Source organism: Eutrigla gurnardus (genome assembly GCF_963514095.1).
Source record: "Eutrigla gurnardus genome assembly, chromosome: 5".
Classification (NCBI taxonomy): domain Eukaryota; kingdom Metazoa; phylum Chordata; class Actinopteri; order Perciformes; family Triglidae; genus Eutrigla; species Eutrigla gurnardus.
The window spans coordinates 28,889,421-28,906,533 of NC_139919.1; the positions used below are offsets into that span (position 1 = coordinate 28,889,421).

The 17,113-nt window shown below is 42.0% G+C and overlaps 1 protein-coding gene across 1 annotated transcript in view; it reads right to left on the reverse strand.

The window, feature by feature from the left end:
- pigg (phosphatidylinositol glycan anchor biosynthesis class G (EMM blood group)) overlaps window positions 1-17,113 on the reverse strand; it is a 65,537-nt gene that overhangs the window by 25,663 nt on the left and 22,761 nt on the right. Inside the window, exons 7-10 of the mRNA XM_084009171.1 lie at window positions 14,826-15,038; window positions 8,454-8,671; window positions 8,079-8,363; window positions 1,574-2,004 (exon numbers count right to left, since the gene is read on the reverse strand). Of these exons, the coding sequence (XP_083865297.1) occupies window positions 1,574-2,004; window positions 8,079-8,363; window positions 8,454-8,671; window positions 14,826-15,038 (1,147 nt within the window). The remainder of the gene's footprint in view (window positions 1-1,573; window positions 2,005-8,078; window positions 8,364-8,453; window positions 8,672-14,825; window positions 15,039-17,113) is intronic.

A 17,113-nucleotide genomic window follows, 5' to 3' on the forward strand; every position in this document is an offset into this window, starting at 1 on the left:
TAAAGAGGAAGACAAAAAGCCATTCCATCTTTTTACTATTCATGGAGCGGTGCATCTCTCCCTCTGACGAACCTCTCAGGAATCATAACGCTGCCACAAGTAATTAGGAATCAGCCCGCTAGCTGCTGCTGTTAACGCTCGCTGTCTTTGCTTTGTGTTATGACAAGTGACACGATGAGTCGCCGGCGCCAAAAAACGTTGTGGGAAATTTAAAGGAATTACTTTTAAATTAAGTGTCTGAAATGATAATTGGCTTGTTTTTCTCCCACTTGTTCTGTATTTTATATCAGAGGTCTTCAATGTTTTCAGGCCAAGGACCCCCAAGGCCTACAGAGACCTGGTGGAGGGACCCCCAAGGCCTACAGAGACCCGGTGGAGGGACCCCCAAGGCCTACAGAGACCCGGTGGAGGGACCCCCAAGGCCTATAGAGACCCAGTGGAGGGACCCCCAAGGCCTATAGAGACCCGGTGGAGGGACCCCCAAGGCCTACAGAGACCCGGTGGAGGGACCCCCAAGGCCTACAGAGACCCGGTGGAGGGACCCCCAAGGCCTATAGAGACCTGGTGGAGGGACCCCCAAGGCCTACAGAGACCCAGTGGAGGGACCCCCAAGGCCTATAGAGACCCGGTGGAGGGATCCCCAAGGCCTATAGAGACCTGGTGGAGGGACCCCCAAGGCCTATAGAGACCTGGTGGAGGGACCCCCAAGGCCTACAGAGACCCAGTGGAGGGACCCCCAAGGCCTATAGAGACCTGGTGGAGGGACCCCCAAGGCCTACAGAGACCTGGTGGAGGGACCCCCAAGGCCTATAGAGACCTGGTGGAGGGACCCCCAAGGCCTACAGAGACCCAGTGGAGGGACCCCCAAGGCCTATAGAGACCTGGTGGAGGGACCCCCAAGGCCTACAGAGACCCAGTGGAGGGACCCCCAAGGCCTATAGAGACCTGGTGGAGGGACCCCCAAGGCCTATAGAGACCCGGTGGAGGGATCCCCAAGGCCTCTAGAGACCCGGTGGAGGGATCCCCAAGGCCTACAGAGACCCAGTGGAGGGACCCCCAAGGCCTATAGAGACCTGGTGGAGGGACCCCCAAGGCCTACAGAGACCTGGTGGAGGGACCCCCAAGGCCTACAGAGACCCGGTGGAGGGATCCCCAAGGCCTATAGAGACCTGGTGGAGGGACCCCCAAGGCCTATAGAGACCCGGTGGAGAGATCCCCTATTACATATCATATAAAACTGTGTTCCTTATTAAAGCGGGCCAATAATAATGTGTAGTGCAGCCTAAAGTTTATCTATATATCTTTGTAATGATGGATGGATATAATGCTAAGCATTGAAATAATAACTGTTGACAGATTCATTTCTACATCACAATTTCTCAACATAATATGAAACAAACGGGAAGATTTACATTTGCTTAATATATGTTGTATTCATGTTAAGGTGGATTTTTGGACAGAAGTTTGGGGTCAAATCTTTTCGGGGACCCCCTTCAGTAACTCTGCGGACCCCCTTCCTGGTCCCGGACCCCCCTGCTGAAGATGTGTGCTCTAAAGGAATGGTAAAGCCCACCTGTTGAGCCAGTGTCCCATGTCGGGGAGGTGAGCCCACTGCACGCCGGTCTGGTTGAGGGAGCGCAGCAGGCGGCAGCAGACCAGGGTGAAGGGGGGCGTGGCCAACGCCAGCCACTTCTCCGAGCAGACGCCCGCCTTGGGCCGAGCGGAGGGACGGCGGTCCCTGGAAGGGAGGATGGCCTCCTCCTCATCATCATCATCATCATCATCACCACCGGCGCCGCGGCGCTCTCTGAAGTACTTGCGGCAGACGTCTTGGAAGACGGCGAGGCAGAGCGTGTTGAGCAGGAAGTACCAGGTCTGGTGCTCCTCCTCCACGAAGCTGCTGGCCGCCAGGCTGAGAGTGTGTCCGACCGTGCCGGCCAGCAGCAGCACGTCCAGCTCGGACAGCGACCACTCGCCACCGCCGCCGCCGCTCCTCAGAGGAGACTGGGAGAACACAAGAGTGGATTAAATACAGAAGATTTAGAGCAAAGACTAAAACAAGTGTATTATTTCTGACGCATCTGTCTCATTAATAGAAATGTGTTTTAAAACAGATGTTCATAGACTTTGGTAGAGATTCAGATCTCCACATTAGATTATTATAATATTTGCAGTCAAAACTACATTTTTTTTATCTGCCTCAACAGATCTATTTAACTCTAAGGTTTAGTAGCACATTTCCACCTCGCCACCTCTAACTGTGGATCCACCGGCCGTTCTAACTGTTCATCTCAGTGGGATCATTATTTGGACCAAATCTACTGCTGGGGTGATCCGTGCCAATTTACTTCTATTATCTAGTGATAACTCAATAAATGACCCATGACTTCATGATAAAACTTTATTTTACCGGCTGCTCTATTATCTCAACCCCATCGTTTTACACTTAAAAAGGAGAAAATGTCTCCATTGATGCATACTTTTAATATCCAAATTTGATCAAAAGAAATCCTTTTTTTTGGTAATACATGAGACTTCACCAAATTCATTTGCAGAATTTCTTCCATGGTCTTTTTACTCAACATTCATACCTGCAGTTCACCTTTAAGCCACACGAGGGAGCCTGACAGTTCGTATTGCTAATTCCAGTCTACCTCTAACACTGAATCTAATATAAAAGGCTAGCGTATATTCTACTTGTTTCACTGATGAGAGGATGTGAAAATAATGGGCCTGTTAACTCCACCTTAATACATTTATTTCACATATGCACACGTTTCCAATGACACAAAACAAAGTACAGATTTATTTAGCTCTTTGAAATGGCTGGTTTTCCTATTAAAGATGATATAATATGTTAGAAGTTAGTTTATACACAGATTGGCTCTTCTCACGATTTATATATGAGCCCTCTTGGTTTGTCATTTTTAAATCTGTTAGGAAACGCGTATAAGGAGAGATTTTGTTGTCGTGTCTGTGCAGCAGCCAGCAGGCCGTCATTTATGAAAGCTTCCCTCAGATTTTTTTTTAAATTGGTGTTTGTCCAATTGCACACTTGTATGCAAATGAGTTGGTTCAGCGTTGACGGCACATCGCTATTGTAAAGCAAGTTCAAATGAAGTTCAGCCAAGCTCTTATTTAAGCAGCCATAATTAAAGTTCAGGGCGAGAGGAGTTTGAACCTGAACCGGAGCTGCAGACACACATTCCTCTCTTTACTTCACCACATGCTGCGACATTAAATATTTACTTCTGGTATTTGTGTTCCACAAAGAAAAAGGAAAATGACATCACTCATCTGTGGCATGACTTTAGGTTGCATATGTTTTCATACATTATAAATCTCTGGCTGGTTCTCTCTGAAACTCAATCACATTTCTGTTGTTTATGACTCTCTCCTAGATGATATAAAGAAGGAGGACCACATTATAGATTTCTGACTTTCTCTGTTTGAATGAATGCTTTTGGATCTGTGACTCCAGGAACACACTGTTGTTGTCTCATGGATGAAACAAACTAGATATTATATGTAAATTAATGAGCGGTAGGTGGATTAGCCGTTTCTCAAGTGTCTCTCGTCTCTTTGCCTTCTGGCTGTACGCTTATATTTCATGGTCGGAAAGTGAAAACTTGTAAAACTTCTCCTTTAATTAAAAAAGAAAAGAAACGGCAGACGAGCGAGGATTTGATCTCTCCTGCTGATTAAAAAACACGACGTGGAGAATTATTCTATAAGCAGCCTCGGTGGGCCAACGTAAACAACAACAAGAACATCCATCAATCCCATCTGAACCCAAGCCCACTGTGCCGAGGACGCATCTTCTCTGCATCACCATGAAGCCCCAGTGAAGATGGCAGAATGGTGACATCACTGTCTGAAATGTTTTGGGGTTTTTTGCCTTGAAATGACCAGCCTCTGCATACATGCCAGTCACTGTCATTAAAAAAATCAATCTGGATGGTTTCGGTGTGAGTTGCCGGGCGGATCAGGCTCATTAGAGACGTCTTTTTGTGTCAAAGTGCCAAATAAATAAGTCAAATACATTTGAAGAAATGTCTCTTTTCCAGAAATCATGACTCAGCAACTCCAGATAATCCACAGATTGGTGAGCAGTTTCATGTAGAATCATAACATGCTTTTAGTTTTTCATTTTGGGGTGAACTGTCCCTTTAAACTGTTGTACTATAGTATATTCAGTATGCCTACACCTTTTCCAAAGTCACATTCAAGCACTTTTCAAACACTTCCAGCTGCATTTCCATGCTTTTCCAGCACCTTCCAGCTGTGGTAAACTCCATCTTTGTATCAATCCAATGGTCAGTATTCAGTCTACTTATTCTGTCACTTGTTCATCACATTAAATGAGATGTTATTGTCCTCTAAACAACCAACATGATGTTTGGAGACAGCTTTTTACAGAAGGACCACAAATGAAAGGAAAACTAATTCCACTAACAGATCCACAGAAATATAATCACCAACTATTTTCATCATCTGTTCATCATCAAAAGTCATTTTTCATAAAGAAATGTCACAAAATGCTGTTTTCAGTCCCTCAGATATGGAGATCTTCTTTTCTCTGTTCTATCATAGATGTCATCACATACAACACACATTTATACACCTTTAGTCTAAATCCAATACAACACTAAAACTCAAGCGTTTTCAAGGATCTCCAGGACCCATACCAACCCTGTGTATTGTTAAGGATTGATATTGGCCCACTTGTCACCTCCAACTACTCTGTATTTGTATTATTATTTTTTAAATGAAGTACACTCACCGTTCGGTTATTAAAAGTCACAACACATTTGTGTTGGGGAGGAGAGTTTGTACGTTAATCTTCGAGTCGCAGTGAAACTCATCAGGACGCCTCCAATAAAAGCTTTGGACGCCCATAAAACCGCCAGCTCTTAAGCCGAAGCGTCCGCCGCTTTGCCTTCGATCCAAACTCATTCAGGTGATTGTCGTTATAGAACAAGACCCCACCTGACTTTAGAGCATTTCTCAGCCGTTCTGCACGATATTATGTAGAAACACAAGCTGTGTTTGTTAAAAGTATTGAAGTAAATTGAAAGGTTGCTGAAAACTGTCCAAAAAAGATGTAAGATTAGGGAAACAAGCTGATTTAATACAGACTTCCAGCTCATTCATTACCAATATTAATAAAGTGTAATGTTAAAAACAGCATTATTATCTAATCTCAATATCAAAATGAGTTTGTCAGTCATGACTTAGAGGACACGGAGTCTTACTAATTATATTTCCTCACACAGGTTATTACATAGATAAAGATCCCGGCTATAAAGACGGGCCACGGTTTGGAACAAGATATATATATATATATATATATATATATATATATATATATATATAAGTGAAACATGGAGAAAAAAAAATCCATATTCTGCTTTCAAGGTAATCAATAACATTTAAAAGTGAGTTCCAACATCAACCTCAAGCTGCTGCAGTTAGAAATAGAACACAAGTAAAGCTTTTACAGTTGAAGACGGGTTTATTATCCATAAATATAAACCGTTATGAGCTTTTATAAGCTGTATGGTTGCCGGAGCGCTCGGCCGGTCAGGAGCCGGCACTTTGACTTCTTCTGTGGCCATTATATTTTTTTTAATATATGCACTTAAGATATAGATTTACATGCAAACTGCATTTTCATCACATAAATAATTTAATATAAACGCACTATTGTTATAATCGATTTTTATGACGACACAAACATTCCCTGGCTCATTTAGGTTGAATATATTTGGGTTTATTTGTTTGTTGTGTGTGCCATTTTACCATTAAATTAACAATTAATCAAAGATAACAGACATTAATAATAATTATAATAAAAATAGTTGCAGTCACAGCAATCCCTTTCATTCTGCGTCATCCCGTCATCCACAAAAACCAAAAACTTTCTAAATAGTTGCCGTTTGTTGTCCATGTATGTATTTATTGCTGAGGTTAGTTTTTTCATCAAACCACACTTTTCCGTGCGACTGTTTAACCTCTGAAAGTCCGGTGACTCTGCTGCTGGATGATGAAGCACACTTCTCTTTACCTGCTGACCTGAACGTTTTATTCATTTATTTATTTAAAATGGTCGCTCAAGGTGCCAATCTAATCTAAGTGTCTTTCCCAAAGCACTTCGGTCTGAAGTGGCCGGGGGATCGAACCACCGGCGTCACACACACACGCACGCACACACACTTTTACATTCACATTCAAAGAAAAATTCCGCTGTCTTTTCAAGAAAAACCTGAGTCGCAGAAAAAGTCTTGAGTGAACCTTTTTTTTTTTGCCCTATCAGCACTTTATACAAAGTTCCCAGGTGGGAAATGAGATGTGACCTTTACGGATGGATGATAACGAGCAAAGAGCTGCAGCAGTAAAGAGGAACAATTTAAACAAACACTATAAGACTTCTGAATAACTCGTCCCAATATATCTGAACGATCGCCCACAGTTAGATGTTTATAGGGGGAAATATGAACTTAGATATTGGAGGACTGTTGTATTTGTGTTTCCGGGTGTGTAGAGAGAGAATCCTCCAAGGACTTCATCATACTTTACGTTGAACTAATAGTCTTTTTCCCATCATACCTCTACAGATTCACGGCTGGAGTTATAAAGTCGTGTTAATCAAGAGGCGGGTTCTTACTGGATTGTTGGGGAAACAATGGGAGCTGGTGGCTTCTGGGAACTGGAGTAAACCTGCAGCAGAGCCGACTGCATCGGTGATAGATTCATGTTCCCTTTGTTTGTGCTGTTGGCATTAACAGCTCCAACACTGGAGACTCAGTCACCGCATTGAAGCACAAAAAACATTCCCATACTTTCATTATGCTTCCACATAAAACAAGATATTTTTTATGTTTTATATATTCAAAACTACTCCCTAGTTACTAATTACCTTACAGTTTGTTTAGGTACTGTAATCAAATCATAGCAGGCCTCTTTGTAATCATCCATGAAAAACAGATAAGCTCTTCATATGTCTAACGCTGTCTGATTCACATTAACGGAGCCCAAAGTCTCAAATTGACGAGGAGACGCATCAATGAAACACTTCAGATCAAAGAAAAAATATACCGAAACTTCTTTCTTTGTTTCACAGCAGATTCAAGGGGTTTAAGGCTACACGAGGAAAGAGTTTGCACATTTAGGAGCCTCAGTGGATTTAGTAGATTCTACCTGCAGGAAGTGACAAATGACATAAAATCTACCCTTTAAAACGTGTAAGATCAGCCGACAGGTAAGCCCCGCCCCCTAAAGCCTCCCCTGCTTCCTGGTCTGGTGGACTCTAAATGGACCATAATGTACTAAATGAACATCATGCTGGATTGAAGAAGACTTGAAACTAGAGATTGAGACCATAAACTCATGTTTACAATGTTTACTGAGATAATACATCAAGAGAGAAGTAGGACCATTTTCTCATAGACTTCTATACAACCAGAGAGGAGTCGCCCCCTGGTGGCCAGCAGAGAGAAGTAGGACCATTTTCTCATAGACTTCTATACAACCAGAGAGGAGTCGCCCCCTGGTGGCCAGCAGAGAGAAGTAGGACCATTTTCTCATAGACTTCTATACAACCAGAGAGGAGTCGCCCCCTGGTGGCCAGCAGAGAGAATGACAGTTTAAGGCACTTTAGCATTGGCTTCACCGTTCAGAACTAGAGGTTGACACCTTGTTTAACGAATGATCATAAGGGTACACAAACTGTGCAGACCCCCGTTAGAGGCAAAGTCAACAAAACCGACCAACGTGAAGATTATTTTTTAACAGATTTTCAGAGCTTCAGAAGTTTGTCGACTTGTGCATCTTTGTGCTGTTAGTTAGTTCTTCCCTTTAGATTGTATGGAGCCAGCAGTAGAGGTGAAATACTGCTCCCTATTTGTTTGGAACATGTGCTGTCTGACGACAGATGATATGTTTTTTTTATATTCTTTGATATAAAGTCAGCCTGCATATTGCAGCTTCGCATGCAGATAAATCACCCATGTGTAAACACCGATGGGGGGGCAAACATCTGCTCTGTGTGGGCGGTATACTTAGGCGTGCACACTCACCTTCCCGAGAATCTTGGGCCCCAGGGGGAGTCGCTGGGTTACCATGGATACCAGGATACAAAACATGGCAGAGGAGAAGGCGACGGCGGCGAACACGAAGCCCCAGGCGAGGCTGCAGAAGTAACAGGAGCTCTCGGCGGACGTGCACACCAAGACGTGCACCGAGGCCAGCAGCAGGCACAGGAGGTAGAACGGCAGCGAGAGCAACGCCGAGAAGACGGGGAGGTCCACCGCCGCCTCGCCGCTCAGGGCGTCGGGCATCGCCAGCAGTAAGACCAGCAGGAGCTGGAGGAGACAGGGAGGAACATTCACCTTTTTGTTCAACTTCACTCAGAGAGGGTGTAATCTCATGTTGGCAGTGAAGCGTGATCTTACCTGGAACACGAACACCATGCCGGCGATCATGGAGTACATGTCGTACTTGCCCAGCTGTTTGCCGAGGGCCGAGCTCATGGCAGCCAGCGCCTCCAGGTACTGCTTCAGGACCTTGTTGCCCATGTTGGTGAGCACCTCGGAGGTGTTGCCCTCCAGGAACAGCTTCATCCAATTCCCGTGGGCCTTCTCCGCCACGCGGAACTGCTCGAAGCCGGCCTCTGGAACGGGGAGGGGGGGAGAGCGGTGAATCAGCAGCTGGCATGTTTACACGCCGCGGCGTCAAAGACTGAGCGTTAATCGGGGATTACTGTGTTTGCTGTCAGGTACTCAAAGGATTGGCATCAGTGTGACGTGCTGCAAAAACTTCTGGATGGAACTTTTCATTTTTGCAGCTTCTGCATTCACGTAGTCGAAATGAGGACATTTGCAGCATCTCATTAATAACCTCTGTGGGTTTCCTGATGCGGCGTCACATTAATGTTTATCGCCAAATACCATCTGATGCCATCAGGACAATTAAACTTATCTCCGAAAGCAAACAATCTGTGCTTTTCAATTATGTAACTCCAACCTCTGTTGGCAGACAGCCTCCGAATTGAATGCAATCATCATTTTGGGGGGGGTATTATAGGAGCGCCGTTGTCAGTTGGGGGCGTAATTTATATTAAACGAGCTGCTTAGGCGGTATGAAGATTTCACGTCACGATTATCCTTGAGATAACAATCATGAAAATATGCTTAAAACTCTTAAAATAACACTAAAACAAACTGGAATCACTTTACATTTAGTTGAGAAATAGTTTTATTGCATCACAAAGATGCAAATAATGAAAAAACAAATAATCAAACAATTTTAAATGAGTTTTAAAAATAAATAAAACAAATGGCAACATGTGTGAGTGTTTGATTACATGATAATTCCTGTATTTATGTTGTTTTTTAATTGGGAATCATCATTTTTACTTCTCTACCATGATAGCGAACTGGACCACTTTTTTTTTATTATTATTTTTGGATTATCCTGATAACAAAAATTCCCCAAGATCAACGTATTGAGTGATTATTTATACAAATGTTTTCGATTCAACAATTAGCTTCTTCACAACAAACTGAATCATAAACAAGTGAATAAAACTAAAGGCAGTCTGGAGTGCTTTGTGTCACTTCTGCTGCATTTCATCATAAAGACAATAAAAGGCATTTTCTTACTATTTGTTTCCTTACGAACGAGAGTTCAGCAATCCTGACTTCATCCATCACTCTGATGCACGTTGGATGTTTTAAATGGGAAATCTATTAACTTTCACCATTGTTTTTTTTGTTCCATTTTCTGTGTCGATAATGTTCCCTAAATTGAAAAAGATAATAAGATGCCTGTGGTTAAAAAAAAGTGAGTGTGTAACGTCAGGACGGTAACGATGACAAGCTACGACTCATTCTCACATTTACTCAAAGCAGACGACAGCCATGCCCATTTGCTTTGCCCTTGAACATGTTCCCAGAACACACACACACACACACACACACACACACACACACACCACACACACACCACACACACCCACACACACACCACACACACACACACACCACACACACCACACACACCACACACACCACACACACCACACACACCACACACACACACACACACACACACACACACACACACACACACACACCACACACACCACACACACCACACACACCACACACACCACACACACCACACACACCACACACACCACACACACACACCACACACACCACACACACACACACACACACACACACACACACACACACACACACACACACACACACACACACACACACACACACACACACACACCCACCTAAAAACAATATTTTGCGGGTGTAACACCCATCTCGGCAGCGTCGGCGTAGCGGTGATGAATAGTGACGGTGGCGTTGCCAGACAGAGGGGCTTGGTAGAAATATTAGAACCTAAAGCCACGAGCATGAATCAAACAGTATCGATGCCCCGGCTCCGTGCCGTCTGTCTAAAAGTACGGGGATTGGTTAATGGCCCTCCGAGATGCCCGAGGGGTCGGGGGACAAGGAAACACGATACGGAGATTGAAAGAAAGTAGACCAAGACGGATTTACAAAGGAGTTTTTATAAAGGACGGTCGAAATCTACTAGTTTTTACTTCTGGGCTTTAACAGGAAATATGAATATACTTGAGTTACTATTACATCTAATATAATCTTAGATGGGACAAATATACAAACATATTTAGGTGTGACTTTTTGGACTCTCATCCTTTTAATAAACGGGAGTATAAATTTAAAACATATATTTTACCAAGACGCTTAAAAATAGACTTTAGTACATTTATTTGGGGAGGAAGAAAGTCTGGTTTAAAAACTTGAGACAACCAAAGCAGCCAAAGCACTTGGGGGGACGCAGCTCTTCCAAATGTAATCAGTTAAGACTTCAACGACTTGCTCTCTGGATATTTGTGATGATTCAGTGGCAAAGTGGAGAGAGAGCCAACAAATGGGAGAATATAAAAAAAAAATCACAATTAAGGAAAATCTGAAAAAGTTTAAAACCACGTTTGAAGATTAATGTTTTTTGAGAGAAATCACAATAAAAAACACACATTTATGAATCCTTTACAAATGAAGAGTTACCCATCTAAAAGGGCTAAATGCTACAATAAAGGAGGTAGGCCCATTCATAGCCTATATAATATGAATATCCATGTGGGTGGATACAAAAAAAAATATATCGAGTCTGATTTATCGGATTGTGGAAGAGAGAAAATCCGGCTCCCATTTGGGAGGGTGAGCCGAGTCTAATTACTTTTACTTTGTTTATTTAGTTATTGCAATCTTGATTCCAGTGTGATTACTGGGAGGGGATTAAACCCATCAAATAAACAGTGTAAAAAATAAATAAAGCAGACAGAGAGAGAGACGTGACGGCAGGACAGGGTTGTTCAAACTTTGTTCTGCAGGTTATTGTTACTTTAAAAGGCAAAGATGAAGTGATTTTTGCTGAATAATTACAAAATCCTAAAGTATCCAACGGTGTCACACTGAGAGGGTTTTGCCTTGGAAAGAAATGCGACTGCTGGAATCAACAACCTTCCTTCTCAGACGGGAGGTCGCCCGGTAATATTTGACCCCGACAGGTGTCCGACGGCCAGGACGCTTTGAATATCGTCCCGGGTGAATTTTCCAGCAGTGACAACGATTACATTCTACTGCATAACAGCTCCGTGATTACCCAAGTGGACGGATTTAAAAAAAATAATCAACACATCCAAATGTAGGTCTGCTGAAATCATTTCCATTTCATCTCATCACTATGGAAACCAGGGACCAAAATAGAGTGAGAAATGTGCTGCTTTTTTCTTTTATATAAAAGGAAGAAGTTAGTTTGAAATCAAGTTTTTAAGATGGAATATTTGCTGCTTATCAGACTCAAAATGCACGTTTGTGGCAGTTAAACTCTGCTGTTTACACTGTTTATCTGGCAATTCAACACAAAGAAAACATGTTGTACTTATAGTATACAAATATCTGTCGGCTCAGACAACACAACAGGTTGTTTTTATAATTGATGCTTAAATATAATTTGTTAATAAAGACAAAACGATGCATTTTAATAAGACTGATGCTGCCTTCAGGTGTGCGAATTGAAAAAAAAAAATGTCGAAAGCTAATATAATATCTTTGCACAGCGCTAGCAGACTGCAGTCTGTTTGTTATGGATGATTAGCATTGTTCTATATCAGTTAAGTGTACATAAATTATACGTGCTCCATGAAGCTAGCATGGCTGAAAATACGAGTATATATTCCTGTTAGGAGGAGGCTCCCTCATAATAACTATATCTTCTACATGGAAACTCATATATTCATCTCCCATCGAAGTAAATAATTCACAGCAGAGTTTCTCAGACTTTTTTTCGGGGACGAACTTTTTAAAAACCATTGCCACCGAATTCACAATAGACCTTATCTGTAAATCGAAGAGTGAATTTTGTGTGTAAATAAACGTTCCGGACCATTTTTACTGCCATTTCCGCATCACTTTATATTATCTTGAATAATTTGTTGTAATAGTTTAAAACTTTGTTGTTTAGTTGAGTAAACATCTCCTTTCCTCCCATCGTGAAACAAACTGAATGTACGAGCCTTTCTTATTAGATTCAATGATATAATCAGAACAACAATTAGGCTCCCCCATGTGGCTCAAAGGTGTACTGCAGATAGAAATGTTAAATAATAGAGATTATGGATTTGGTGCCCCGGTCTTTGGAAATGACTTTACAGGAATCTCGAACCCATTTGAAGCTTATCATTAAAGTTATGTAGTTAATACACATTATCCTTTTTACAGATCAGCCCTCTAATGCTTATTATGGACTTTTAACTTTAAGGATGCAATTTCCTATTTTTTTTTTCTGGTCATATTTATTATGGTCTGGTCATAGATTCTCATTAGGCCGCGTGGCTGCAGGCCTGTAAGCAACTTTGACACCACATATTATCTATTGTGTCATCATGTCAAAATTATTTTGTTCACTACATAACTGATTCAGTTTTTAACAAAAAGAAAACATTTTTATTTATTTTCTTTAGGGAAAAGCTCATTTTAGAAGATTACAAATTTTCAAATGTAATGCCACATGTCCAATTCTTTGCCAGCCATCATCCTTCTCTCTGCCTCCTTCCCTCCGTCTCCTTTAAAAACGATGAGATAAATTGGTTCTGACCGACCGAATGTTGCTGGTGTATCAAATGTTTGTGAAAATGAGGGACGGCAACAGAGGCGGAGAGGGAGACGTGTGGGGGGGGGGGGGGGGGGGGGGGCGGCAAGATGGATAACTCTGACAAACAGTGACCCCGAGATAAAAGTAGGGAGCAGATCTCAGTGAGAATATGTGCATGCATTTGCACAAAGAGTGGGCAGCATTAATGTTCAAGAACAGCCGGTTGGCGAGGCTCCCGTGTGGAACTGTTGTCATTCATTCAGAGACTTAGAAGAAATCGCTGTATAGCTTTTAAACACAGGCTTTAACCACAGACTTTGGATTATTTTGCAGCCAATGAAAGGATTGACCATATTTGGACTGTGGAGGAGCGACGGGTGGATCTGATGGACACAAGCGGCTGAGCAGCAACCTGTCAATCAGCAGGTAAGCCCCGCCCCCTAAATCATCCCCTGCTTTCTGGTCTGTTGGACTCTAAATGGACCAAAATGTACTAAATGAACATCATGCTGTGAACATTTAAAAATATATAATACAATTTACAAAAATGTGTCTTTTAATAACAGATTGCAGCGTTGAGAAGCTTTGGTATGATGAAGATGAGATGATTCTGCCCTCGCCTTCATCAAAGCGCTTCAGGTTAAACACTGCTTTGATGTTGTCGACAACACGGTGTGAATAACGAGGAGACGGACTTCTTCTTCGAGAAAACCAATTCTGAGTCAACTCAAGTCTGTGCTATCTGTGTTTCTTCAGCTAAAAGACTACTTACACAAAACTGGACGTGGAATGAAAATAAACCAGCCATCCAAATACGACAGTGATCCTCTTAATCTGGGCTAACGTGCGTTATCTCAAAAACATACGTGGAGTTCCACGTTGACATATAATAAACTTGCAGAGTTGTTATATCTAATCTGTTACCAAACAGCTGTCTGTGATCCAGCAACACGGAGCAACATAATGTAATATTCTTCCTTCTTTTAGCTCTGTTTTTGGTCTCCACCACCAATTCCTGAAGGGAATATCTGGTGCTAACTCAAGACTGTGTGCCGTTTAGTGGTGGACATCGCGTGTACACTAGGATTATCAGAGTTTTATTGCTGATACAATGGGCCATAAAACCAAAATGACAAGCTGAAAGACGCTAAAACGCCGTGGAGATGGAAGGAACTGCAGAGTCACATCGGGGATCCTCTAATTTTGCTATCAGGAGCAGGTCTCTGAGCTCATGTTGCTCTGTTACGGTGCATATTTCTGAATAATGACACATAAAGCACATTATTATGTGTCAGTTAGTAGAATTTTGAGGCAAATTGTGAGGAAAAAATTGATTTTCATTTGGGAGACGGCTGAGACGGAGTGATGGGAACTGACCCGAGGTGTGTTTGGTGGTTCTACCAACTCCGATAAACTAATGAAAACAGTTATTTCAGTTTGGAGATAAACTAATCCTTGCATTCAACAGTTTTCGCCGATTGTCATATTGTTGTGTGCAAATGGGAAAAATGTAGCCACAAACCCTATTAGCAGTCTGTGACCAACACAAGGTCTTGGGTCCCGGCTTTCCCCCCGAGCTTTAACGAGTCCAGAGGTTGGACACAGTGACGTTTGTGACCCACCTTTCTGGTAGTCGGGCGTGCTGTCTTTGAGCAGGCAGCTGAGCTGGTGACCATTGAGATGCAGGAAGCGCAGCTGGTCTCGGAGAGACGTTTCCTCCAGGACTCCAGGGATGACGCGGCCCACGCTGTTCTGAGATATGGGCAGGCCCAGTCCCAGGGCCAGCGTCGGAGTCAGGTCCACCTGCTCCACCACTCCGGGCTTCTCCATTCCCGCTGGCGCCGCAAAGAAACACACACAAACAAAGCAGTGAGCGTCGACTACACCAATGATACATGACGGTTTAATAACGTGAATTAGTGCATTTCTGCATGAAATTCAAAGAATCTGCTGAACCTGAATGTAAAAACTATCTTTATCTTATTTATTCACTAAAATAGTTGAAATTCACCCTCTGTGTGCCAGTGGATTGTTGTTCAGAATAAAAAGCCTTCAATAACTCACCAAAGGTCGAATCACTGAAGAATCACGTCAATCAGAGACAGCAAGTCGTAAAATTGTTCATTTTGTTTAAAACAATAAGAAAAGTCACATTTTATCACGTCAAACTAAAACCGTTTGCATGACGAGCACGAAGAGACGACTCAATATTCAGACTGTCTGCTGTGGAGGATTCCTCCACAGGAATCAGTTCTCACAACATTTTTTTGGATAAAAGAGATACATTTGAAAAAGGAGTTTTTTTTCCTGAAGTTATAAATCTTGCATGAAAAACTAAAAAAATCCCACGTCATTGTGTTATTTGAAAGTCAATGATAATGTATAATATATTTCACTGTGTGTGCTGGAACGTCGACAGACTAATTAAAGCAAAAATATGCAACATCTTGTTTGTTGATTAGAATCGAGGCGATATTCAATTTGAATTCTAACAAAGAAAACCTGGACACAAAAGCACAACAAACAATACTCATAATTGCTTTTGCGTCGGTATGACCACGGGGAAAGTTGTCGCAACATGCAAAACAACCCTAACAACAACCAAATCAATACAAGACTAATTTTTTTAATTATTTTTCCTGTCAGAAGCAAGCAGACATTGCTGTGTTGACACCTGAGTTAAGTTTTCAGGTTGCAATGATGAACCGTACTGGTCTTAAAAAATATATAAAATTAAATATTAAAGTACATTTTCACATACAAGGAATTTGCCTTGGTCATCAGTGTGCACGATCTTTTAAAAAAAACCCAACAACAATAAAGCAAAGTACTGCAGTCAAGACAGTATACGACGACATATTAGGGCCACTGTAGGAAAAAAAAATAAAAATACTGAGCCGAGAGATGGGGCAGTATTCAGAAAAATAAAATCACAAATTTGTGAGTTTATAAAGTGGCAAATTTGCGAGTTTTTCTACGATGCTAACAACCGGCATTTATGCTAGCTAACTTCCCATGAATGTACGGATTTATTTTTCTTATTAATACATCACAACGTGTGGCAACGCCTCGTTAAGGTCCTTAGGGTGTTGATGTTGATTGACCTATATAATAAAGTAGCAAATCTGCAACTTTTTTCCTCTCCCTACATTGGCCCTAACACAGCGTCCTAATATACATACGCACTGTAATATAATAATACTTACAATTTTACAATTAGTGCAGAATGTTGGAAAATATTTGTGCAAAACTTGTAGGAACAATATAGCTCTCATGGGAGAAGTAAATAACAAAAAAAAACAGAGCTATGAGCTGAATTGGTTAATTGGACAGAAATGATATAAGCCGGCAAATTATCCATTTTACATTAAAAGGAGACGGACTGTGCACCAAGACAAGGACTTTGCTATACACTCAGGATAATACCATAAATCTACCACGGATACAAGGCTCCCGTTATACTATAAGTAATGCCTTCAGTAGCAGTAATGAGGAAAGTTCACATGAACCTTCTTATTAAAGTGTTTTAACCCCTAAGGAGATGTTTAATCAAACACTAATCCCCTTATTAATCGTGTGTGTAAAATCATTAAATTATTATTTTTAGGATTTTTGTTCCCTGATAAGAAGCCAAGAAGAAGAACGCCAGAACGCTGACCACACACTCGCAGTGTTTCATCGTCTTCAGACCTCCACCCGGCTCGTACTGTACATTCAGAGCAGACGTGTCATAACTCAGCGAAAGGTTACACGCAGAACGCTGATTCATGGATGAGAAAAGCTGCTGCTGACGAAGAAGAAGAAGCCATATGGATTCAAGTACGCGGCTCGAATTCTGACTGCACAGTCGTCACATCTACTCCACTTAGAGATTATTTTTGCACCAAAGCAGCAACAGATTACAGCACAG